Genomic DNA, 12,058 nt, shown 5'->3' with positions numbered 1-12,058 from the left:
GTTTGAGCTATAGGGAGAGGTTGAATAGACTAGGGCAGTTTTCCCTGGAGCGTCAGAGGCTGAGGGGTAACCTTATTGAGGTTTATAAAACCATGAGGGGCATGGATGGGTAAATAGACAAAGTCTTTTTCCCTGGGGTAGGGGAGTCCAGAACTAGAGGGCATAGATTTAGGGTGAGATGGGTAAGATTTAGAAGGGACTGAAAGGGCAAACGTTTCACACAGAGGGTGGTACATGCACAGAATGAGTTGCCAGAGGCAGTGGTGGAGACTGGTACAGCATTTAAAAGGCATCTGGATGGCTATAAAATAAGAAGGGTTTAGAGGGATATGGGCCAGGTGCTGGTAAGTGGGATTAATGTAGGATATCTGGTCGGCATGGACAAGTGGACTGAAGAGTCTGTTTCCTTGCTGCACATCTCTATGACTCAAGCTGAATCTTCGCCAGCAATTTCTGTTTTAATCTATTTTGGATCTCCAACATCCACAGCTCTTTGTTTTATTTTATACTAAGGCTTAACCGCCGTCCAGGTTTGAGTTGACCCCAGGTTTGTAGAAGGAGGCCATTTAGCCTGTCATGTCTGCACCAGCTCTCTTCTCAGCTAATCTTACTCTGTCACCATTTCCCCAGCAAATCATTCATCTTCAGATCATGATCCAATTCCTTTTTGCGAGCTGAGATTAAATCTGCCTCCGTCGGATTCCTCAGGCTGTGTTCTTGTTCCTAACCACTCGCTGGGTGAAAAGGTGTCACCTCTTGTTCTTTTGTCCATCACCATACGTTTATGCCCTCTGGGCCTCAACCTTTCTGACAAAAGAGATGGATTTTCATCTGTCTCAACCCCTCATGAATTTAAACATCTCTGTGAGACCTCCTCTCAACCTTCTCTCTACAGACGACAGTTAAAATGGTTAAAATGCCCTCCAGTTTCTCAGTGATGAATATTGTGAACCATTTGCTGAGGGTGATGGTGGAAGCAATCAATACTGCCTCGTTCTGAAGCAAATGAAATAAATTACGTTATTTTCTGAAAGACATTGGTCAGTAATTTGAGTTCTGCCGTGTGGTGATTGACGGAGACTTGGAAGGAAGTGGGGAACTTTGGACCAGTGGATTCCAAAACTCTCCATCACTGGTATATTTCAAGAACAATTACTAGGTCTGTTGTTGAATAATTCCTGTGGTTAGTCAATAATTCCATTGCTGTATTATTGTGTCAAAGCCAATTAGTTAGACCTCAGTATGTCTTCCTTTAGTAGTTCACTGGTTCTGATATTGAAATCTCCGGTTCAGCAATATGACCTTATCACAGAGGTTGTATCATGACTACAGTAAATAATAATCTCACTGGTTTTGAGAAAACTAAAAGGACTCACTTCCAACATTCATTGTTGCTTTCTTCAGAGGAACATTATGAAAATATAAGCTTAGAATTCACTGTGGTCTAGATTTGTGCAAAGTCAACACATCTGCATTATATTCATTTTTACAGAGACACAGTGTCAAAGTCCTGTTGCATCTCTATGTCAGCTTTGGACCAGATAATCATCAGCCTGTTGTCTTTCCCTATAAATTGGGGTTCCCTTTGAAGTTAAGTGTTTTGCATCCCGGTCCTGATGAGCTCAAGGCAAAAAGTTTCCATTTTGTGCGTCGTTTTAGCATGCATTTATTTTTGTCCTGCTGCTTTAGTGAATTCAGTGATGCAGATGTTAAAGGAGGAATTGCAGTCATTTCTTGGCTTTGTCAGGACGTCATGTTCAATCCGTTCTGATTGCATGGATTCCATTGTCAGTTTTAATCATTGCAGCCATGTTTCTCACTGACGCTGCAGTTTCCTGTGCATGGCCAACACCTGTCAGTTCGCATTGCGATATGTTTTCAGTTAAAGTAGGAGGGTTTGCAATGGCGCAGAGTCAGGGCATACCGTCAATCAGTGATAACTACTGCATGAAGGAAGAACTGAAATGGGAACAGGATATAGAGGGGTGACTGTGACATCACAATGGATGAGTAATTCAGAAGGATGTGGAATCCTGCCTTAGTAACTGGTGGAAATTTAAATTCAATTCATAAATCTGCCACACTAATCTCAGTGATGACCAAGTACCACAGATTGATATGAAAACCCCATTGGTTTACCAATTCAGAAGTCACACGACACCAGGTTATAGTCCAACAGGTTTAAAAGCCTGGAGCACTGCTCCTTGGTCAGGTGAAAGGGCCACGTTCTGAAAGCTGGTGATTTCAAATAAACCTGTTGGACTATAACCTGGTGTTGTGTGACTTCTGACTTTGCCCACCATAGTCCAATGCCGGCATCTCCACATCCTGGTTTACGAAAGGTCTTTGGGTCTAAAAAAATCTGCCATTCTTACCTGTGATTCCAGACCCCACAGCAATGTGGTTGACTCTTAATCTGGCCTCTCAGGATCGCTGTGAGATTCAGTCTTTGCATCAGTCTAAAAAGTGAATTAGTAAAATGATCAGGTTCCTGGCAGGGACTGTACTATGGGAAAGTCAATTGCCAAGACTGGATCACCATCTAGCTAAAAGGCGGAAGTGTGGAGAGATGGAAAACAAATTGGGGCCCTACAGAGGGAAATAAGGAGGGAAAGCAGATTGGGAAAAAGAATCAAACTGTTTAACCTTTCGAGCAATTAACAGCCTCTTCTAATCCAATTCTTCCTCTCTTAATTCTAAATTAGAAAGCAAATTTGTTCTTCAATTTGTAAGTTGTGCTTAAATTGCAATAAAGACCCTCATGCTCAAAATATTCAGGCTGGCTTTCGAATGATTAGCGCTGTATTTTCTGACATGCTCTTGCACTATTTCTGTATAATACAGATTCAGTTATGATTAAAGAAGGATGTGGTCTGTAGGGAGAGTGAGATTGTAATTAAAATGTTTTGTTTGGAACACCAAGACAAATTGAATTCTGTGAGGCAGCTGACCTTAATTCTGCCCATATGTTGCAATACCCACATGACCAAATCTGCCATTTGTTGATAGCTCGAGACACGAGTTTGGTGGTTCAACTCCATGTCATCTCTCGTGTGTCAAGTAGAAGGTTTACCCAATTTTGTCTCTGTATGTTCTTATCAGCTGCATTTGGCACGTAGAGATCTAAAATATGCAATGTATATAAGGATAGTAAAGGAACCAGCAAACGCATTATGCATCTATGGGTCAGTTTTTGTGCAACATCTCCATCACTGCGAGTTGTGCAGTTTAATTCAGAGCCATTGAACTGCCTGTGTCCCTTTTTCCATCGACATTTTTAATCTTTCCAATGTCAGCAGGGAGCCAAGTGTCTCTCCAGCTTACATTAAGATTTAACTGTCCAGTGAACAGAGGTTGTCACAATTACAAAAGTACATGTGCACATTGTGTTGTGTTTATATTGCCCAGGTGGCAGTGAACAGTTTAATTTGGGGTTTTGTGATTCTTGAAACAGAAACTGGTCTCGCAGTCGTGGAACCATTACCCTGAAGGTCTGTATCCATACGTAGAATTTGAATGAGTTCCGTAGCCGTGCATTGACGTGGGCCGCCTTCCCAACACTGTATCTTTTTGTTTTCAAATCCCTCCCTGATGTCACCTATAAGGCCATAAGACACAGGAGCAGAAATTAGACCATTCGGCATATTGAGTCTGCTCCACCATTCAATCATGGCTATTAGGTGTTACAACCCCGATTCTCCTGCTTTCTCCCCAAAACCTTTGGTTCCCTTAGCAATCAAGAACTTAGCTATCTCTGTTTTAAATATACTCAATGACCTGGCCTCCATAGCCTTCTGTGGCAATGAATCCCATAGATTCACCACTCTCTGGCCGAAGAAGTTTCTTCTTATCTCTGTTCAAAAGGGTTTTCCCTTTACTCTAAAGCTGTGCCCTCAGATCCTCCAATGGATCTCTTGCCAATGGAAACATCTTCCCAACATCACCTCTGTGGTCTCCTCCAGCCTCGGTAACTCTCTGGTTTCTGCTGCATCTTCATCGCTTGGGCCACAAACTTTGTTTTCACATTCCTCCATGGCGTTGTTGCCATTCCACCACCTGTCTCCTCTACCATCACCGAAATCTCTTCCAACCTTGAGATCTTAGCTGTTCTCCAATTCTGGCCATCCCCAAAATCCTTGCAGATTTGGAACACTACTCATTACAGAGTCATCTAAAATTATGGGTCAAAAAAATTCAATAGTCGCATCTCTTGCTGTTAACTGATGCACAAATTAATCAAACTTTCCACGAAGATCAGAGTAAGGCATATTTAATGATTGAACCTGTTGACCTGTGGGGCTAATAATGTGATGATGTACTCATTAATTCAACTTTGCGATCTGGGTGTCACTGGTGGAGCCAGTGCTTATTTTCCACATTGAGAAGGTGGTGGTCAGCTCCCTTCTTGAACCACCACAGGCCATATGCTACAGGCTCTCCCACAGCACTGTAAAGGAGGGAGTTCCAGGAGTTTTACCCAATGACACTGAAGGAACAGCAATATGTTTCCAAGGCATGGTGAGTGGCTTGGAGGAGAACTTGCACATATCTGCTGCCCTTGTCCTTTCAGATGGTAGAGGTCACAGGTTTGGAGGCTATTTTAGGAGTCTTGACAAATTTCTATTTGTTTACATTAGATTCAGCTCCAGGGTCCATTCAATCAGCATCTTTTCCTATTGTCATATAGCTTAGTATGATCATTTGAAATTTGGAATCTTGCATTTGGCTTGATGAGTGCAAGATGGAAAAACTTCAGCAATTCTGCTCTCTTTTTCAACAATGTTTATGTTTATTTTATACAGTTTTTTAGCTCCATTATACTGAAACAAGATGCTCTAATTGGCAAATGAAAATGGTAATAGTGAATTTATTAAACTGGTGTAAATTGATACTGGAGCCATGATTTAATTAGGCACTGATTCAGCGTTGAAGCTTTTGGTAGGGTTTTATTTTGGAGCACATTGGATTGAAACCAAATTGGAAAGGATCCAATGTTTAATGTGCAGTACAACCAGGGTTTTATTTTCCTCCTGTAGTTTGTTCTCTTGGCTCCATTACATAACTTACCTTGAAAAATGGTCTGTTTCCAGTCATGTTTGAAACCAGTGAGACTGCACTAGATCAGCTGTCTTGAACGCTCCAACACACACAAACACTGAAGGTTTTCTCTCTTTCTGAATTTTTTTTCAAATCATGAATTCTCCAGTTGCTCCTAAACTGTGGCCAAGGTAAATAGGGAAAAAATAAGACAGGGGGAGAATTTTGATTATATGTTTTTAGGAAAAAAGGTAGTCTGAGGTTACGATTTTCCTTGGCTTTATGAGACTCAATGGTGTGATCAATTGTCTGAATTCTAAACAAATGCAGTCTTCTTATAATGGGAACTCACTTTCACTTCTTCAGATAGTTGTTCAAAGGTTCAATGAAAACCTCTATAAGCACAAGACTGAGAATAAGAATGTTAGAAGAAGAGGAGAAAGCTTTCCATGAAAGGTCATTTGGATCCAAGCCAGTCCATGAAATGGATGAGCAAGACTTTTGAGTTCATTGACTACTTACAGTCTTACAACTCCTTCCATCCGAAGTGTCCAAGTCCTTACATTTTCTTTTTTTTGTATCCAAACATACTATCACACACAACTGAACAGGTTTTAAACCATAAGACATACAAGCAGAAGTTAGGCCATTTGGCCCATTCTGTCGAATCTGCCATTCAATCATGGCTGATGGGTTTCTCAACCCCGTTCTCCCATGTTCTCCCCATAACGATGAAAAACCTACCCATCTTTGTCTTAAATACATTCAATGACCTGTCCTCCACAACCTTCTGCAGTAATGGATTCCACAGATTCACCACCGCCTGGCTGAAGAAGTTTCTCCTTATCTCTGTTCTAAAGAGACGTCCCTTTACCCTGAGGCTATGCCCTCGGGTTCTAGTCTCTTCTGCCAATGGAAACATCTTTCCATTGTCCACTTTGTCTAGACCATTCAATATTTTGTAAGTTTCAATTAGATCCCCCCTCATCCTTTCAAACTCCATTGAGTATCGACCCAGAGTCCTCAAACGTTCCTCATATGTTAAGCCTTTCCTTCCTGGGAATTTCAACCACCACATCACTGTGACTTTTTTTTAAGCTACGAACCACCACTAGTAACCTAACGTTACTTAATAACAGTGATGAGCAAGGAGGGTTCTGAGGTTTAGTTTTGAAAGAAGAAACTCTCAACATTCATGACTAAACTAGAGAGATCCGTGAAGTAAATGGAAAGAAAGAGGCAAGATTTGCATTTATCTAACATCTTTTGTAATGTCTCAAAAAGTGCAATCCTGGCAGTGAATACGTGACTCTGGAAAGGCAACTTAACCAAAACAAATGAGAAATGTGACTTGAGGAAATTATTATTTAAACCAATTTGCATTGTAAACTATTATTGGCCCTTGACATGGGTCTGGTGCTTAATATAGCAATGTTCCGAGTACTTCAGGAACTGTCCAATCTGATAAAGTGAGCGAAAGAATTGCTTGTGAGAGAGTTGAGCTGCCGAGAAACATGACTTCATCTGGCCTTCACCAGTCTGCAGGATAATGACCTGTACTATTGAAATGCTCCCAGAAAGGAAATGAGCAGATTTACAAGGATGTTGCTGAGACTAGGGGGGTTTGAGCTATATGAGGAGGCTGAATAAGCTGGGGCTACTTTCCACGGAGGATTGAAGGCTGACAGATGACTTTTTGAAGTTTTATAAAAATGAGAGGCATGGATAGGGTAAATAGACATGGTCTTTTTGTCAAGGTAGGGAAGTTCAAATCTAGAGGGCAAAGGTTTAAAGTGAGCAGGGAAAGATTTAAAAGGGACGAAAGGGGTAACCTTTTATGTAGAGGGTGCTGCGTGTATGGAAAAAGATGCCAGAGGAAGTGGTAGAGGTTGGTACAATTACAACATTTAAAAGGCATCTTGGGAGTAGGAAGGTTTTAGAGGAAATGGGCCAAATGCTGGCAAATGGGATTAATCAGTTTAGATTATGTGGGTGGTTCAGTGGTTAGCACTGCTGCCTCACAGTGGCAGGAACCCACCTAGCCTCTGGGTGACTGTCTTTGTGGAGTTTGCATATTCTCCCTGTGTCTGCATGGATTTCCTCCCACAGTCCAAAGATATGCAGGCTAGGTGGATTGGCCATGGGAAATTGTCCCATCGTGTCCAGGGATGTGCATGCTCGATGGATTAATGATGGGAAAAGCAGGTTAAGGGGTGAGTCTGGGTGGGGATGCTCTTCGGAAGGTGGGCATGGACTCGATGGGCCAAATGGCTTGTTTCCACACCATAGGGATTCTGTGATACCTTGTCAGCAGTGTGCTGGATAACCCTGTGTGTGCCCAAATGAGATCTTTGTGTGGACTGAGTTCTTACGTCCTTTCTCGTCTTATCTTTCAGATGTGGACATTCTCCAAAGGCTGGGCCTTATTGGGAAAAAAGCACAAACACTGGCATCGCCATCTTCCATGACGTTTCGCTCTGTTCCTCAGGGGGTCATTCCTTTTAAACTGGGCGTCATTCTCACACCGAGAGCTCGCATCAAAGCACCTGTAGCAGCTGTTATCCCTGCCTCCTATGGCACTAACCTCACCCTCGTCCTGAGCGTGTGCTCCCACCGTGTCAACAATGCTTTTCTATTCACCGTCAGGAATAAGAGAAAGAGACTGCAGCTTGGCATGCAGTTCATTCCTGGCAAAATCATTGTGTATGTGGGACACAAACAGTCTGTCTATTTCGATTACGATGTCCACGATGGCCAGTGGCACGACATGGCCATCACCATCAGAAGTCGAAAGGTTACTCTATATACTTCTTGTGGGAAGAATCGCACTCATGCAAATTTGCATTTCAAGAAAGAGGATTCTTTGGATCCAGAAGGTTCCTTTCTTCTGGGGAAGTTGGACCAACACTCGGTGCAGTTCGAAGGAGCTGTCTGTCAATTTGATATTTATCCCTCCGCTAAGGCAGCTCATAATTATTGCAAATACATCAAGAAACAGTGCAGGCAGGCTGATATTTACCGGCCGAACCTCCTCCCCCTCCTCCCTCTTTTGCCGCCTTTCCCCAATTCCTCTGCCCCGTCTCCTTCTCCGTTGACGCTGCGGAAGAGGAGCGGACCGGCGAACAGCTTCAGCGAGAGCGTGGCTTTGCTGGGCCTGGCCCCGACGTCGCCGAATCTCAGCCCCTGGACTGTCAGGCGGACGGCGTTTGGCGCCACGGCCCCGCCCGCTGTGCTCCCCATCCAGCAGCAGCAGGAGGCCGCGACCACCATCCGTCCGAAGCCGCTGAGATCCACTACCCCCGTCCCGAGCGTTGGGTTCCTCCAGCTGACCCCTCACGCCGAGGCCACGGCGCCCACCCCGGCCAGATCCACGGGGAAGGGCAGCACGACGTCGGAGAACCAGCAAGGGCTTCCCCGCCGAGCTCCTGCCGGCGCAGCCGCAAAGCAAGACTCCAGAGGGAGGGCCACGCCCACTGGGCACGCGACGGCGACGCCTCCTTGGCACGCGACGACCACGCCGACTGGGCACGCTAGGGCCACGCCTACTAGGCACGCGACGACCACGCCGACTGGGCACGTGCCAGCTCCCCCTCCAACTGCCACCGTGCCGGCCACGCGGAAGACCGAACGCCAAACCGCCAAGACCTGGAGGCCTGCCTCGAAGGAAGCAGTGGGCCGGGAAACTGAGCCAATACCAGCCACAACGCCATCGTACCCCAGAGTTACCTATAGCGTGGTGTCGGTAACGCCTGCTGCCACAGATGGATACCAGACCTTTGGGATGGAAAGCTTTACTGTTGACCCGATGCTTCAAGGGCTCCCAGGTATCAAAGGGGACCCAGGCCCAATGGTAAGACTCCTTTATCTCCATTGAACGTCGAATGAGGGCCTGGCTCCTAAGTAGTCACATACACATTTGTTTCTGAAATGACCACTACGCACAACAGTTAAACACTCAAATGAAGCAAAACACTGCTGTTGCTGAAAATATAAAGCATATGAATGGCTGTAAATTGGGAGAGGGGAGTGTGCTGGGGGACCTTGTGCACTAGGTGTGCAGGCGCAGCAGGCGGTAAAGAAGGCAAGCAGTATGTGGGTCTTCATTGCAAGAGGTATCAAGTACAGTTATTACAGTTGTACATGGCTTTGGTGAGGCGGCCGACAATATTGTGCACAGTTTTGGTCTACTTTTCTGAGGAAGGATGCACTTGCTCCTGAGGGAGCGTAGCGAAGCTTCACCAGGCTGATTTCGGGGATGGCGGGACTGACATATGAGGAGAGCTTGACGTGGTTAGGATTGTTTTCATTCGAGTTCAGACAAATGAGAGGGGGATCTCAGAGAGACGTATAAAATTCTGACAGGATTAGACAGGGTAGATGCAGGAGGATGTTCCCGATGGTGGGTGCGTCCAGAACCAGGGGTCACAGTCTGAAGATTCAGGGTGGACCATTTACGACAGCGATGAGGAGACATTTCTTCACCCAAAGAGCAGTGAGCCTGTGGAATTCATTATCACAGGAAGTAGTTAATGCCAAAACATTGGATGTATTCAAGAGGCGGCTAGATATAGCACTTGGGATAATTGGGATCTAAGGTTATTGGGACAAAGTAGGATTCGACAGTTGAGTTAGACGATCAGCCATGATTGTGATGAATGGTGGAGCAGGCTCGAATGGCCACCTCCTCTATTTGATGTTTCTGTGTTTCTCTGTTAAACGTAAAGAGTACTGGAGAAACTCAGCAGCATGTGTGAACAGAGTTCATGTTTCAAGTGCAGTCTGACTCTTCAGATTTCTGAGGAGGTTCTGACAGTTCTGAAGAAGAGTCACATTGGACTCCAAACATCCAACTCTCTCACCACAGATGCTGCCACATCTGCTGCGTTTCTCCAGCAATCTGTGTTTGTGTGATAACTTGCAACAGTGTGTGCAGGTACAGGTTGTTCTGCTGTAATGTGGCAGGCAGCGTTTGAGGAGTAGGAGAATTGATGCTTCGGACAAAATCCCTTCATCAGGAATGAGTCTTGTGAGCCGAGAGGGTGGAGAGATAAATGGGAGGGGGTGGGGCTGGGAGAAGGTAGCTGAGAGTGTGATAAGTAGATGAAGGTGGGGTCATGTTGATAGGACAGAGAGGAGGGTGGAGTGTATAGGTGGGAAGGAAGATGTAGTGGTAGGAAACCGGTTTCCTCATTCCCCTCCTCCATGCCTTATCACAGGTCCGTCCAACTCAGCACTGCCCTCATGACCTGTCCATCTTCCTTTCCACCTATCCACTCCACCCTCCTCTCTGACCTATCACCATTACCCCCACCTCCATGTTCCTATTGCACTCTCAACTACCTTACCCCAGGCCACACCTCACCCCCATTTATCTCTCCACCCCTTTGGCTCACAAACTTCATTCCGGATACAGGGCTTTTCCATGGGTGCTCCCTGACCTGCTGTGCTTTTCCAGCACCACACTCTCGACTTTGATCTCCAGCATCTGCAATCCTCACTTTTTCCAGCTGTAACATGACATTTGTGTTCCTCCGTGACCTTGCAATATAGAAAATCAGGCTGTAGATCGCTAATAGAAAATCGCTTTACCCATTCTGTAGAGAGTTTGTATTACCCAAACAACATCCACAATTCGTCAATTGTGTTACAGCTAATTTGCGCTGATGAAACACACATTACAGCAGAACGACCTATAGACTGTGTCCCAATCCGCAGGGAGCAAACAATGATGACAGCCAACAGCCATCAAATCTAAGCAACAAATACGAAAGTGAAATCTGGCAGGTGCTGGACATCTGACACAAAAATACGCTGAAGATAATTTTGCTGCTGTAGTTATGTCGGAATCGCAGTCTTATTGACATAACTAATCAAAATGTGGAGATGCCAGGGTTGGACTGGGGTCAGTAAGGTCAGAAGTCACATGACACCAGGTTATGGTCTAACAGGTTGATTTGAAATCACAAGTTTTCGAAGCATTGTCAGTTGACGAGCTACTTCACCTAACGAAGGAGCAGTGCTCTGAAAACTTGTGATTTCAAATAAACCCATTGGACTATAACCTGGTGTCATGGGACATCTGACTATGAATACTCAAGTCATCGAGCTGAAACATTAACTGTTTCTTTCTCCACAGATGCTACCGGAGTTTCACCAGCACTTTATTTTTATCGGCCTCAACCATCAAATCCAAATAGGCCACTGACAGATAATAAATAAGAAGGGAATAAGCTAATCTAATTACAAAATATGTTTTGGAGAATTGGTTCCTCCACTAAGCTGAACCCACTGTTGAAGATCATAACACGACAAAAGTGGTAGCAAATGTCAGAAATTGGTTGAACTTGGCAAACAGTTTTGGTGTTTAGAATATACCAAACATGAGCCTTTCACTGGAAACTAGGATTTGATTTTGTTGGATTTCGAGAGATATCCCCCTCTCAGCTGAAGACACACTCCAGGGTAAAGTTTCCTCTGATGATTGGGCAGGATCCATGGTATTTCTACAATTTAGCCCGAGTGTGCACTTCTTTCTTATACATCTACCATGTTTTGTGCCTTTTATAACATACAAAAACAGAAATTGCTAGAGAAATGCAGCAGGTCTGGCAGCATTTGTGGAGAAAAAGCAGAGTTAACGTTTCAAGTCCAGTTTTTGTCAGTTTCAGAACTCCAGCATCTGCGGTTTTTTTGTTTTATTTTTGGGCCTTTATAAACTGTTCCCCTCTTTCCCTAGATCTGCTTTATAATTTGTCCCATGCTGATTAGTACTCCCTCATTACCTGTAAACTGTATTGCCGTATAAATTTAACCAGTTGTTCTGAAGCACAGAATATGGGAATAAAGAACAAGCAAGAGACTTCCATAATGTGTCTTTTACTTCCATGGCAAGTCAGTGCTGATTAAATTTACAAACAATGAAATCAAGTAAGGTGGAAAAGTGCTTGTGTGAAGTATAAATAATGCCATTGATCTTTTAGATACAATGTTCTATTACAATGCTGTAAAATACTATGTAGTT

General features: G+C 44.3%; 1 protein-coding gene across 4 annotated transcripts in view; it reads left to right on the top strand.

Annotated features, from left to right (window-relative positions):
* Positions 1–12,058, top strand: part of col27a1b (collagen, type XXVII, alpha 1b) — a 707,279-nt gene that overhangs the window by 175,839 nt on the left and 519,382 nt on the right. For all 4 annotated transcript variants that reach the window (XM_087998238.1, XM_087998237.1, XM_087998236.1 and 1 more), the window contains one exon: positions 7,434–8,887. In XM_087998238.1, the coding sequence (XP_087854364.1) occupies positions 7,434–8,887 (1,454 nt within the window). The remainder of the gene's footprint in view (positions 1–7,433; positions 8,888–12,058) is intronic.

Source organism: Chiloscyllium plagiosum, unplaced genomic scaffold (assembly GCF_037043375.1).
Source record: "Chiloscyllium plagiosum isolate Xiang-an unplaced genomic scaffold, Cpla_swu_hap1 HiC_scaffold_21, whole genome shotgun sequence".
Taxonomy (NCBI): domain Eukaryota; kingdom Metazoa; phylum Chordata; class Chondrichthyes; order Orectolobiformes; family Hemiscylliidae; genus Chiloscyllium; species Chiloscyllium plagiosum.
Note: the sequence above shows the minus strand (reverse complement) of the source record. Positions and strands in the feature narration are given on the sequence as shown.